The 15554-nt window shown below is 35.4% G+C and overlaps 1 protein-coding gene across 1 annotated transcript; it reads right to left on the reverse strand.

Annotated features, from left to right (window-relative positions):
• Nucleotides 1–649: 649 nt before the first annotated feature.
• Nucleotides 650–3265, reverse strand: LOC146907259 (putative receptor protein kinase ZmPK1). Its single transcript, XM_085726953.1, has one exon. The coding sequence runs from the start codon at nucleotides 3159–3161 to the stop codon at nucleotides 777–779; it is 2385 nt and encodes a 794-aa protein (XP_085583079.1). The 5' UTR covers nucleotides 3162–3265; the 3' UTR covers nucleotides 650–776.
• Nucleotides 3266–15554: the final 12289 nt, after the last annotated feature.

Here is a 15554-nt window from a genome sequence, read left to right on the forward strand (position 1 = left end):
TTGAGCACGACGGCGGATTTTGACAGCAGAAAATAAAACAGAAACATATTTTCGGGCCTAGATTTGTTCAAGTTTTATTGAGGATTCTTTTACTATAAATATAGACATTGTATCAGTGTAAACCTTGAGAGATAGAGGGGGCTGAAACAAGGGTTTAGAAATCAAACTAGGGTTTGTATAGAGTTTGTCTCTTGGCAACAAACTAGGGTTTGAGGGTTGATTCACCTTGGGAAAAACTATTAGGATTGAGTCTCTTGGTTACGGGAAGAGGCTGGGATTTTGGTAGAATTAGGCTGAGACTTATTCTTGTAACCCATTGATATCTCTTTTGTAACGTTACTCATCATATAGTGGAACGGAGGGCTGCTTTCTCCCCCAGACTAGGTCAATTTGGACTGAACTGGGTCAACAAATTCTTTTGTGTTCTCTCTTCTTTTCTCTCTCGCTGTTTTCTACTTTTGGCTTGTGTTTATAATTGTTCCATACACTTTGATTTTGGTTGCTTAATTATCCCTTGCTCCACACATCAAGTTGTTATTGGTGTGTTTTCTCATCGAATTCGCAACACATAATATATACATTCTTCACATATCTCTAGCTATAACGAAGAAATCATACAAATCAGCAAGACAAAATATTTTAAGACCTGTGAAAAAAATGCATAATATATTCTTTACATACAATAAAAATAGCATAATATATACATTCTTCACATATCTCTAGCTATAAAAGTTTGAGAATGACATTGAAAAATAATGTGAAGGTATCATACATCACTAAACATCACTTCCATGGTATTGAAGCATCTCAACTACTTTACTCATGGTAGGCCTTGAATCTCTTTCATCCACAACACAATCCAAAGCAACTTTAGCCAAAATCTCCATTTTACTTTTATCACAATTTAATCCAATTTGAGGGTCAACAATTTCCTCCAACCAAGAAATGTTACTGCCTCTTTTTTCTCTCACCCATGTAACCAACCTCCCATCACTTTCCTCTTCTCCATTTACAATTTTGAAACTTGTAGTTGGACTTTTTCCTGTTATCATTTCCAACACAACTATTCCATAACTATAAACATCCACCTTAGATGTTATTGGCAAATTGAAAATCCATTCAGGGGCCATATACCCTCTTGTTCCTCTAATCATTGAGATGCATGAATTATTAAGGTTGTTCCTGTTTTGCAGCTTAGACAATCCAAAATCAGCTAACTTGGGCTGGAAGTTAGAATCAAGAAGTATATTTTGTGGTTTTATATCACAATGTAAAATCCACTCCAAACATTCTTCATGTAGATATGCTAAAACTCTTGCTATCGATAAAGCAATTTTGTACCTTTTACTCCAATCAAGTTTATTAGCTGACAAGTTTTCGGCTAAAGAGCCATTTTCCATGTACTCATAAACCAATAGTCTATATTTTCCCTCGGCACAATATCCCCACATTTCAATCAAATTCATGTGATTAAGCCTTCCAATTATTCCTACTTCAGCTAGAAATTCACCTTTTCCTTGTTGAGCATTGTAAAGTTTTTTTATTGCAGCATGTCTTTGATCAGATAATAGTCCTTTGTACACGATACCTCCTCCACCTCTTCCAATCTCTTGACTGAACCCTTTCGTTGCTTTCTTTAACTCTAAGTAACTAAATTTTCTAAACCCTATTGCTGCGAGCTGGTGGTATCCGTGTTGGTCTGCATTTGTCTTTCGGTTCCTGAATAAGGAACACCAAACGATGAAAATGCAGACCGCTTCAAAAGCTCCGATCGCAGCGGCAAACCATAGAAAAAAATTCACATAATGGTTCTCACTTGGTCTAACAAAATCTCTTTGAAGTTTCACAAGACAAACATGATCACTTGGAGTGGAAGATTCTTCTTTAGAGAAGTTATTACCTTTAGGCAATCTCAAGTAGGTTGTTCCTACAAAGAATGGTGAATGCCTTCCATTTCGCAATTGTGTTTTTGTATAACACTTATAAAAGCCTTTTACTACCCCAAAACCGTACTGAAATCCTTTACAATTACAATCTTCTAAGCACAATTTCTCACAAGAACTATAGTTACTCATAGGAACATAATGAATGTCATAGCCATAAAACTCAACATTTACCATCTCAAAAAAGGTAGACTCACTTCTATTGCAAGTAAAATCAAACATAGGCTCGCAACCATAAGACCAATCGCTATGGTTCTTCACTTTATATCCCGGAATACAAGAACATTTTCTTCCATGCTTAGGATTATAACTACATGTGCTATTATCACCGCAAATCCCATGAGCTATGCAAGCACCATAAATGGCTTGCCATGAAACATACCAATTTTGTGACACATTAATTCTACTATACACCCTTAAATTACCATCAGAATCCATTTTCATTCTTCTTTGTAGAACTGTTCCATAATCAGAAGTTATAAAAGTCAAATTATCTGATGAAAGGAAACTACCAAAAGAGTCCAACAATGCAATTCTGCTACCATTGAAATTAGCCCTACCAATTTCCGAAATTAGCTTCCAAGGTTTTGGCCAATAAGAGCTAGAAATATCAGGGCCATCATAATGAAGACCAAGAACATTTGCATCATCAAAGTAGAACTTGTAGAAGCCAGTAGAATGATTGCTCTCACTTCTTGAAGCTACAAGCTTTGTATATCTTGTAAGAGGTTGACCTGGAAGGAGAGTATCTGTTGGAGAGTCAAAACTTTGCCACAAAATTGTGATTCCTTGAAGCTCACGCAACACAAGATTTCCATCATTTTTGAGATGCAACTCTAATGGTTTCAATGATGCAGTGTTTGAAGACCAAACATTGTTTAAAGAAACATCAAACAATACAATATTTCCAGTGTTTAAAAGGGTAAGTTTGGATCGTTTTCCATTCACGAGTTGGTCGCGATTTCCCATCCAAATAATGGTGTTGTTGAAGTTGAGGGAATTTGGTTCTGTGAACCATATGGCAAAGGAATATGCATTGTCACCAATAGCAGTGAAGCCAGCAGAGAACATGCCATTTTGTGAGATGATGTTGTCTTCTGGATTTTCCACTGAGAGGGAGGAACCCTTTCTCAATGATGAAGAAGAAGAAGATGAACATTGAAATAAAAAGGCCAATACTAGAATAAAGAGTGTGAATGACAAACCCATATTATTCATGGATGCAATTTTTATAACACCCACCAAATTTATGTGGAATGATTTAAATGTCAACAAACAAGAGAAACTATATTAAAAATGTTTGTTAGAAATGTACTGTCAACAATACTCTTGTTTTTATAGTACTCCAGTTTAATCAAGGAAATTATAGTCCTCCCTCCGTTTCAAAATGAGTGTCGCTTTAGGCAAAAAAAAATTGTTTCAAAATGAGTGTCGCTTTCAGTTTCCAATGCAATAATAACTTTTTCTTTTCAATTGTACCCTCCAATTAATACTCTGCACACTACTTCCAAAGTTTTACTTTTAAAACTAACCAATAGTTAATAAGGATAATTTGGTAAAATAACAATTCTCTTTCTCTTAATCATTGCATTTCTTAATATGTGTGTAAACACCTAAAACGACACTCATTTTGAAACGGAGGGAGTATATAATATTTCCTTGGTTCCACAAAAATTCTCATAGTTGGTCATTTCATATAAATTAACTAAGAAAGAAGTTATTAATGAGAAAAAGAGAGTTACAATATTTCAAAATAACCATGTTAACTATAATTATAAGTTGCCAAGAAAAAATATTACTCCATCCGTCTCATATAATAAGTTGGGAAATTTTTTTGTCCCAAATCATAAGTCGCTTTACAATATCAACTAGTAAAAAAACCCGTGCTAACGCACGGGTACAGTGAAAATATTAATCATATAATTTTTTATGAATATATTAATTAGGATATATGGAATATGTAATTTATATATACATCGTTCACAAATATTGGTTCAATATTTTTTTATATTTATCATTCATAGATATTGATCCTGTATTCTTATATTTTCCATTCACAAATCTTAGTCCCGTGTTTTTAATATTTATCATTCACAAATATTGGTCCCATGTTTTTTATATTTATCATTTACAAATCTTGCACCCGTGTTTTTTTAATTTATAAGTCAAAAATTTTGGTCTCATGCTTTTTGTAAATTTATCATTCGAAAATTTTGGTTCCGTTTTTTTTTTTATATTTATCATTCACAAAGTTTGGTTTTGTATTTTTTATATTTATCATTCACAAATCTTAGTCCCGTGTTTTTTTATATTTACCATTCACAAATCTTGATCCCTTGTTTTTTTTTTTTATGTTTATCATTCACAAATCTTGGTCCCGTGTTTTTTTTTAATTTATAAGTCACAAATTTTGGTCTCATGCTTTTTGTAAATTTATCATTCGGAAATTTTGGTTCCGTTTTTTTTTTTTTTTTTATATTTATCATTCATAAATTTTGTATTTTTTATATTTATCATTCACAAAGTTTGGTTTTGTATTTTTTATATTTGTCATTCACAAATCTTTGTCCCGTGTTTTTTATATTTACCATTCACAAATTTAGATCCGGTGTGTTTTTCCAATTATACTCTTAACTACTCCCTCCGGTCCTATATATAAGAAAAGATTCTTTTTTTAGATACATTCAATAATTAATGTATCTCGTTTACAATGAAGACTAGATACATTGATTATTAAATGTATCTAAAAAAAGAATTTTTTCTTATATATAGGACCGGAGGGAGTATTTATTACTCACTCTTCTTTTAGTTCTTTAATTTATCTATCCATACATACAATTTATTAACGACATTTTTTGTAAAACAACTCATAATATCTCTTTTCATATAAAATTAATTAATTTTTTTAATACATATGAAATGACCAAAACAACATATAATTTATCACTCACGAGTACTAATAGTTAATACTACTACACTAAAAAATAAAAATGACATTTTTGAGAGGTACCAAAATTCCCTCACAACCATTCTTCTACAGCTGACATAGCATTTACTAGCCTACTTAATTCTTGCCCCTACCTGCATCGTGAGAACAGTTGAGAGAAGAGTAGCCAACGGACAGTTGAGATAATTAAATATGCTACTTGCATCTATTTATTATGAATTAAATATGCTACTTGTACGTTGTAATTTATCGGATCACATTTATAAGTAAAATGATACTCCTTCCGTCTTACAATATTAGTCGTTGTGCACGATTATTAAGGAAGTGACTAATTGTGTTGATTTCATTGGTTAAATTAGTAGCATTTACGAAAATATCCTCATTAATTGTAGTTAGACCATCTACAGAGCACTCCATTTTGGGTGCTTAAGTGGGTCATGTATGTACACATTATCTATTTTTTTTTTAATTTTCAATGATATTACTTAATAAGCACCCAATTTCTCCAACTCAGCACTTCAGAAAAAAAGTTAATAAATACTCCATCCGTTTCAAAATGAGTGTCGCTTTAGCCAATTGCACACAAATTAAGGAATGTAATAATGTTGTCTAAAGATACGATACTTTTACTAAAATAGCCTCGTTAGCTATTGGTGCATTTGTCATCATCATAAATTAAAGTACAAAATGATACTTTGGAAGTTGTGTGGATAATAATAATTAAGAGTACTATTGAAAAAAAGTAATTAATAGTACATTGAAAAGTGAGAATGACATTCATTTTGAAACAAATTATTTTTGCTAAAGTAACACTTATTTTAAAACGGAGGGAGTAGATCATATTAATAACTCAATATTATTGTACTTCAACAAAGTTTATTGATTTGTGTACAATTTATTACATATGACCCACGAAAATTAAAGAGAGAGAGGGTGCTTATATAGCCACCCTTCTCTATAAGCATCAAACATTTTCCCTCCACAATGAGGGTGCTTATTAATTCCGGTGCTAAATAGGTGAAGCACCCGCCATTGTGGATAGTGGAGTAGTTGAGTTGGATGAAATTCAATAAATAAGGGTATAATAATGGAAGAAAATAATAAATGTTGCATTGATATTGTAAAGTGACAATTATTTTGAGAAAAATAAAAAAATGCTAAAAAGACAATAATTGTGAGACAGATGGAATATTTTTTAAGTTCATTGAATACATAATGTATTTGGTCTATATATAGATCAAATACATTAAATATCAAATGAATCTAAAAAGTAATTTTTTTCTTATAAATGTGATCGGAGAGAGTATCCCTTAAAAAAAAATATGCTCCTTGTGTACATACCTCCCTTCCGATTTATTTTATAAATATATCCTTCATTAATAATATATACTCCCTCCGTCCCAGAATACCTGACCCATTTTCTAAAAAAAAGTGTCCCAAAATAACTGAGTCATTTCAATTTTCAATACAACTTTCATCATTCCCAATACAATATAACTCTAATTAATACTACTTTCATCATTCCCAATACAATATATTTCACTTTCCCCTTTATTTATACATTTTTCTTAATCTGTGTGAAAAACCAAACTAGCTCAGATAAAACGGGACGGAGGGATAAAAAATATGCTACCTAGTATTGTCATAATATCAGCCAATTTCATTCATTTAACTAATTGAGAAAGAATTTGCAAATTGATAAAACCAGGTGGACAAATTTTCCATCCCCAAGGAAAACCATTCTGATCTCCTATTAGAAAAATTCCTAATTCCCCTTTGGGGGCATCAACTCTCACATAAAGTTCTTGTTTGGGCAATTCAAAAGTCGGAGACGATTTTTTACCAATGAATCGATATTCAAAATCATTTCATTCTGGCTCCTTTTCTCTATCAAAGGAGAGAATTTCTAAATTTTCATATGGCCCACCTGAAATTCCTTCCAAAGCCTGTTGAATAATTTTAATAGATTCCATCATTTCACCAATTCGAACTAAATAACGAGCTAAGTATGAAAAACATAAATGTGATGAATTTTTGTTGTTCGAGAGGGAGATATATGAGAGTCCGAGTCGAAATTGCGGTGGAGACACCGCTACAACAGGAGCTGGTCATCGAGAGGGAGGAAGGCGAAAACATAAGACTTGTTTTCAAATATGAAAAGTTAGGAAAGTTTTGCTTTGTTTGTGGTACAATAGGCCATTCAGAGAATTTTTGTAGCGATAAATTCGAAGCTGGATCAGCAAGCAGTGAGAAGAAATAGGGTGCTTATCTGCGAGCTGAAAACAATTCAGTGGGTGGCGGCAACAAAGAAGCCAGCAAGTGGATCGTTGGTGGCCGGAACAAAAACTCCGGCGGTCGGAAGGAAGATGGTGCTGCAATTCATGACATTCATAGTCATTCAATGGCAGTAAATGGTAAGAGTATTTTGAACCACAGAGTCTACGGACATATTAAGGTAGGCATTAATGCAGAGACAAGGGCTTTAACATTCTTTAAGTATATGGAATGTCAAAGGTCCGACGGAACTGGCTTGGTGAGATGGTGGACGGAGATCGACCCTACTGAAATCACCGGTGGAGTCACTCAAGAAGAGGTCAGGCCAAGCACAAAGGTATTTGCTCCAAACATCACTAAATCAGATCAAGTTAACAAAGTCTTAGCGGAAGGTATGAATGAGAAAGACGAATTCCCGTATGCAAACGGAGGGGGTGCAGAAGCACTATGGAAATTGATAGAACTGGAGGCCCAAAACAAAGGCAGCCCACATTCTTCTAAGGTGGGGGGCCACAAGTCTGGAGCGCGTGGAAGTAAGGAGGTGGTCAATAGGAAGGAGACCGACAGCAGGGTCCCACCAGGGGACAAACAGCAGGCGAAGCACGTGAAGCAAGGACAGATGGTCCTTTTCGATGCAGCTCAAAGTTCAGCGGTCCCACAAGTCAAACAATCATTGGGGCCATTATTTCAGCAATCATCAGCAGTCAAGATGTCAGCGCACGCATACCGAAAACTGTTCACTCAAGAGACAACACCGATCAATGTCTCTTTCAATGCTAATAATGCTGTTTTTCAGGTTCAGAAGGTGGACAACTTTCAGCATTTACTGCCCAAAAATAATAATGATCAATCATCAGTCCTGTCTCCCATATTCAATGCTAATGAATACCGTGCTGAGTTTACTGCTACAAAGGACAGCTCAAGTCAACCAAGTCGAGCCAGAGCTATTAGGAAGGAAAAAGGAGTGGCAGCCGTTCAGCCTTATGGGAAGACGCGCAAGCGAAGTATAGCGCGGAATCCAATACAGCCAGGATCTTTTATGGCAAGTGCCCGTGGGGCCAGTAGGGCTGGAGGACCTCATGAGGAAGCTGGGCCTAAAAAAAGGTCCAGAACTGAAATTGCTGAAGAAAGTGTCTATGATAAGGAGGGGCAGAAAGCGATGTCTATAGTTAATAACCCAATTTTTGAAAAAGGTGAAACGGCGGGACCTGGTAACCAGGCCCGCCGAGGGCAATGAGTATTATAGCTTGGAATTGCCGAGGTATAGGAAGCCTGCGTGCAATTCCAAAAATTAAATTCCTTGTTCGGTATTATAAACCGGATATCCTTTTTCTGTCTGAAACTCTTGTTGAAGTTAATAAAATCGAGGAATTTCGTTATTTGTTGGGTTTTGATTCTTGCTTTGCTCCAGTTAGGAATAATAGAGGTGGTGGAATTGCTTTATTTTGGCGTAATTTAGTTAACTGTAGTATAGTTAATTATTCAGGTAACCACATTAGCGCTAAAATTAAAGAAGTTAGTCAAAGGGCTTGGATTTTTACAGGTTTTTATGGCTATCAAGAGATTGGTAGAAGGAGAGACTCGTGGAATTTTATCCGTGGTCTTGCTAGGCAAATCAGTTTACCTTGGTGATTAATGTGGGAATTTAATGATATTCTCCATGTTGACGAAAAGAAAGGAAGGGCCACCCGACCCAACTGGCTCATAAGGGGATTTAGACAAGCTGTTCAAGATGCTGGGCTTGTTGATGTTCATATGGAGGGATATCCTTTCACTTGGTTTAAGAGTTTGGGTACTACTCGCGCTGTATAAGAGAAGCTGGATAGAGCTCTAGTCACTAATTCTTGGATGCAATTGTTCCCTAATGCGAAGTTAGAAAATCTTGTTGCTCCGTCATCAGATCACTTTCCTATCTTGTTGGACAAAAATCCGGTGGCTCGCAATCACAGAGTTTCAAGGTCCTTCAAATTTGAAAATGCTTGGAGAATTGAAGATGGAGTAAATGAGGTTGTTCGGGACAGCTGGTCTGGGAGTGTAGGAAACAGTGTCATTAACAAATTGTCAAATTGTGCAGAAGACCTGACACGTTGGAGCAAAACTCATTGCAACAAACTTCGAGTGGATATTGAAAATTGTCGAAAACAACTCAACATAAGTTGTAGTACCACAGGAATCTGGGACGAGATTCAATTTGATAGTTTGAGGCAAAAACTCAATAACTTACTTGTTCAAGAAGACATGTATTGGAGAAAAAGAGCCAAAGCTCATTGGCACCGCGATGGAGACCTAAACACGAAGTTCTTTCATGCTGCAGCAACTTCCAGAAAGAAAGTGAACAAAATTCTTTCCCTTGAATCTAATGAAGGAGTCCGAGTGACTGATGATTATGGGATACGATCTATTGCGAAGAATTATTTTGATGATTTGTTTGAAGGACATGAAATTGTCTGTTCTCCAGTAGTCACCTTGATAGATCAGGTGATTGATCATGATGACAATGTTCAGTTAACATCACCCTTTTGTATAGAAGAATTCAAAGAAGCAATGTTTTCCATGCAGCCGGACAAGTGCCTGGGCCCTGATGGTTTTAACCCTGGGTTCTACCAACATTTTTGGTCCGTTTGCAGTGAGGACATTTTCAAGGAGTGTTGCAGTGGATGAATGAAGGACAATTCCCTCCAACGTTGAATTCTACAAATATCGCCCTAATTCCAAAAGGTACTGAGCAAAAATCCATGAAAGATTGGAGACCCATAGCATTGTGTAATGTTCTCTATAAGCTTTTGTCTAAGGTGCTGGCTAATCGTCTCAAGAAAATTTTACATAAATGTATTGCCGACTCACAATCAACATTCGTACCTGGTAGATCCATTCTAGATAATGCTTTGATGGCTATTGAATTGGTTCACTATATGAAGACGAAGACAAAGGGTAAAGAGAAAAGCGTGGCTTTGAAGTTGGATATAAGCAAGGCTTATGATCGAATTGATTGGGCTTACCTTAAAGATGTTATGAACAAGATGGGTTTTTCAGGAAAGTGGATCCAATGGATGGCCCTATCAATTCAATAGCCATCATGAACAAAGAAATGGTTGGCCCTATCATCCCAGGTCGCGGTTTATGGCAAGGCGATCCTTTATCACCTTATCTCTTTATTCTATGCGCTGAAGGCCTATCAGCGTTAATTAGAAATGCAGAAATCAGAGGGGATCTTCAAGGTGTTCGAGTTTGTCGCATTGCTCCGAGGGTGACGCACCTAATGTTTGCTGATGATTGTTTTCTATTTTTTCAAGCGGACGAGCATCAGGCGAATACGATGAAGCAGATCTTGACTCAATATGAGGAAGCATCAGGTCAAGCTATCAGTTTACCCAAATCTGAAATTTTTTATAGTAGAAATGTGACAGCACCACTACATCATTCTATCACAAATATCTTAGGAGTCCGTGCGGTGCTAGGAACTGGCAAGTATCTTGGTTTACCATCTATGGTAGGACGAAGCAAAAAAGCAACCTTCAGTTTCATTAAGGACAGAGTGTGGCAGAAGATTAGTAGTTGGAGCAGCAAATGTTTGTCTAAAGCAGGAAGGGAGGTCATGATTAAGTCTGTACTTCAAGCTATCCCGTCGTATGTTATGAGCATCTTTAGATTACCAAACTCCCTGCTAGATGAAATAGAAAAAATGATGAATGCTTTCTGGTGGGGTCATGGAGGTACAAGCAACAAAGGATTGCATTGGCTCTCTTGGGAAAAGCTATCTGTTCACAAAAACCATGGAGGCATGGGTTTCAAGGATTTGGAAGCTTTTAATGTAGCAATGCTTGGTAAACAAGGGTGGCAACTACAAACCAACCCGGAATGTCTTGTGTCAAGAATCTTTAAAGCTAGGTATTACCCGAATAGTAGTTATCTAGATGCTAAATTGGGCCATAATCCAAGTTTTGTTTGGCGTAGTATTCATAGCGCTAAAGTTGTAATTCGATAAGGAGCTCGCTGGAAAATTGGTCATGGATTCAATATTCCTATTATTGGTGAACGTTGGATTGAATTAGGATCTAGCATTCCTCCTGTTGGTGAAGCCATGCTAGCTCTTCAACCTTATTCAGTGGGTCATCTAATTGATCAAGGGTCCAAAGTCTGGAATGAACAGCTAATTCGTCAGTTATTTGCAGTTCATACAGCGCAACAAATCTTAAACACCCCTCTACACCAGCAGGTCGAGAGGGACATGTTGATTTGGAAAGCAGAGAAGAATGGGTGTTACTCTGTCAGAAGTGCTTATCGCATTTGTATCAATGATGTTATTAATAATGAACATCTGCGAAAACCCGGGTATTGGAGTGGTATCTGGAGATTGAAAGTACCTCCCAAAGTAAAGAATCTGGTATGGAGAGTTTGTAGAGAATGCTTTCCAACACGGGTGAAGCTTAGAAGCAGGGGTGTCAATTGTCCTTCAGAGTGTGTTAAGTGTGAAGACTCCCATGAAGATAGCTATCATATCTTTTTTCACTGTCAGTCAGCAGTTGATGTATGGCGTTCCGCCAATGTTTGGCACCTGATCTCCCCATCTCTGAATCAGTTTGATAATGCTCCTGATATTATTTTCAATTTGTTACAAAGTTTGTCTGCAGCTCAGGTTGAAACTATTGTAACCATAATGTGGAGTATTTGGAAAGCCAGGAATCTTAAGCTGTGGCAGCAAGTGACAGATTCGATTGTTACAGTAACAGAGAGGGCTAAACACCTTTTAGAAGGATGGAGGAATGCTAACCGCACACATGTCCAAACTATACCGGAGAATATACTTTCCATTCCTAATATGTCCCACCACAACGAGATTAACAAGCTCAAATGGAGGAAACCGAGAAGGGCTAGATATAAATGCAACGTGGATGCCTCATTTTCAAGTACTAATAATAAGGTAGGATTGGGTATGTGTATCAGAGACTCTGATGGGAATCATGTCCAGTCAAAAACCATGTGGTTAACTCCGATTTGTTCCATTGATGTTGGGGAGGCACTGGGACTTTATCATGCGATTCGGTGGATACATGAACTTTAACTCTCAAATGTTGATTTCGAGGTTGACTCTAAAGGAGTAGCTGATTATTTCAACAAAGGTCGTGGAGATGTTACCGAATTCGGTTCTATTATGGATAGTAATATCCAATTTTGTAAGTCTTTTTTAGCAAACTCTCATGTCGAGTTTATTAGGAGGCAAGCAAATGAGGTTGCGCATACTTTAGCTAAGGCAGCCACATCTAGTACTAGCTTCCAGGTCTATGATGATATTCCAGCATGTATTTCCGATCTTATTTTTAATGAAATGATATAAGTTATTTTCTCTCAATTTTTTTTAAGATAATGATAAAAATAAATTACATTTATAAAAATAATTTTTTTTAAATGTTACCCATGGATATTGATGAACAATTTAGGTAAGTGTACCGAATCGTTACCAAGTAATATGTGATAAATAGAGTATTGTATCTGCAGTGATTGTCGTTTCAACTAGGCAATCCACGTTACTTATTTAAAACAAAAAATAAATAAGTAAAACATTAAAATAAAATAATGGGGGAAGTTTGTGCAATATGATCTGTTTGCTTAGAGCGAGAGTTTAGGAGTAACCTATTTTTGATTGCAGAATGTTAGCGGTGGATATGATTCTTTGAATCATCTCTTTCTATTTCCTGGAATTAAGTAGCAATCAAGTTATTCGGGAATTGGTTAAATGGTACCCATTTAAGTGATGAGTTCGTGGGGTTTTATCCTCTCAGATGTTGAGTTGCACCAAATTCAACAAAGGTTATACACGCGTCAAAGTCGGTGGTCAATTGTAGAGGCACTTTAGGTGGGATCTTATTATCTCAGAGGTAATTGAAGCATCAACTTAAATTAGAGTTCTTAAATTTATCCTAAAGAGTCCCTCATCTATGAGTCTTAGAAGTACACCAACATACTCTTTTCTCTTGGTAGTTCTACAAACGGACAACCCTATCTTATCCACCTTGCCAAGGACGAAGGAGTAAAATTACTATGCAACATTTGGATTAGGATTTCAGCTTAATTCTAAGTTTATTCACCGTTGTTATAACAATTTCGCCAATTCGGGCGGTTATCCACTATTATTTTAGATAGTTTCTAATTCGAGTAAATATTTAATGTTATCTTAAGTATGCCACCTCTCTAATTTAAATGATTACTTACCGTTGTCTCATGCATGTCCTAATTCGGATGAAAAGCATTAAGTCCTTTGAGTAATAAAATTAAAAAAGACACATAAAATAACTGAATAAAAATATTTAAATTAAATATATCTAACAAACAAAATAGAGGTTCATCTTAAAACATATTTAAATAAGGTTTAATAAAAACAAATTAAAAAAGAAATAAAACATACACATTCAAATATAATTAAATAATATAATGGTCAAACATATACCACATCAAACATCGTAAGTGCTCTACAAAAATCAAACATTACAAGTGGTGTAATGTCAACTTTTTGATGTTTTTTTTTTTTTTGAACAAACTAAAATGGTATATATTATAAACAAGGTTACGGTACCGTGCACAAGATATGCAAAAGGTACCCAACCAACTCACAGTCTACAAAATGGTGTCGCTTTCAAAGAAAACACCACAAAAAATAACAGACAATTACAAAGTAGCACCCATACAAGGGAGTGGATTTTTGATGTTAGATTATACTACTCTATTTCTTAATTTCACTTAACCCTCGTTTTCACATTTATGCAAATCCCAATCTTCGTTTAGGTCACGTCTCTATTTCATTTAAAAATTCCACGCCACTCTTGTTGAAGAAGAAAATTGTTTGGGATAAAATTTGCTGACATGACAATGAAGAAACGTTGTTTAATACTAAAAGATTCTGGGGACATATTTTATCGTTGTTTTCCTAAACCAAGTTAGTCTTCGACCTTTCTAAATAAATCTCTCAAATAATTTAACAAGATTCTTACTTTTTTAGTCAAATAATTTAGTGGCCGAAACTCATACATTTTAAATGTGAATAAATGAGATGTTTGGAGTTTAAACCCTGACCTCTACATATATTATGCAATGTTTTATACCAATTAAACTAAGTTCACGGAGACAAAAAAAATCCCGATCCTATTAAAGTCTCAAATTAATCTCTACATTTAACCATTTGCTATCAATCTAGTCTCTATATTTTAACAATTTAATGTCACTTTGACCCCTAAGTTTATTCATTTACTATCAATTTAATTTTTAACATATTTTTTGAAGGACTAATATAACTAAAACTTAAAAGAGTTCCCTCAAAAAAAAAAAACTTAAAAGAGTCATAGACCTTTTTGAAACATTCATAAAGTTAAGAACTTATTTGATAACGACTCGCATAGTCAGGGATTAATCTTGTGATTTAATTTTTTCCTGTGTTTTTTTTAACACACGCATAACAACATTATTGCGGTTCTGAGTTTAACAAAAGAATTGTTGTGGTATCAAAAAAGTTAGGTTGGTCGCCATGATTCGAGTTCTGAATTTGGGATTCCTCACTTGTGTGTGAGAGTTTTTAAATGATTATTGTCATTCCATTTTCGTCTGTCTACCAAAAAAGTGAGAAGAGTACTGCAAACGCTCTCATTCTAAGTCTTCCAAATGCTCTCATCCCATTTTTGTCTGTCTACCAAAAGTGAGAAGAGTGAAATTAACGCGTCTCATACTTCAGAAATTGACTCAATATAAAGTGATGAAATCCACATTAATTTCACCCAATAGTAGAAGAATGTTGAAAATAAGGTTCCTAACACTATTTACTAAACTAAATATTACAATTTTTTTTTGAACAAGCTAAAATGATGTATATATTAACAAAGGATCACCCCGCACAAGGTGTGTAAAGGATGAAGCAAACAAAAGTATTTACAAAGTCACAGTGCCACAAATAGAGGTAGCACTAACCAAACACATAAAATTAATGAACACCCATACATTGTAAAGGGTGTTGCCACTAGTCATGATGATTGTAAGAAAAAGCAACCTGCTTTGACTTTAACCACAAAAAAGAATTTAGTTTAACTTTTTCTAAGAGCACGGACGGATTCAAAGCCACATTGTTGAAAACCCGGTTGTTCCGTTCCTTCCAAATCACCCAAACAGATGCAAACCAAATTAACCGTAAATAAGAATAAGAGAATCTAGGCAGACCAGCCATATGAATAAACTGCACAAAATGATGATGAAGCTCTCCAGGAAGAACCGATGAAATTCCTAACCAATGCAACACAAGGAGCCAAAGAGAACTGAACATGTCAAAACCTATGAATAAGTGGGATGCCGTTTCCAATTCACCGCAACCTGCTGAGCAAGATGTGTCTGTTGCTGAAATAACTCTCCTC

This window comes from Medicago sativa, chromosome 7, assembly GCF_051527215.1.
Source record: "Medicago sativa cultivar Bolivia chromosome 7, Bolivia_mono, whole genome shotgun sequence".
Lineage (NCBI taxonomy): Eukaryota > Viridiplantae > Streptophyta > Magnoliopsida > Fabales > Fabaceae > Medicago > Medicago sativa.

What these genes read in the sequence shown, in the direction of transcription:
- LOC146907259 (XM_085726953.1), bottom strand. Translation starts at nt 3,161, where the DNA reads ATGAATAATATGGGTTTGTCATTCACACTCTTTATTCTAGTATTGGCC.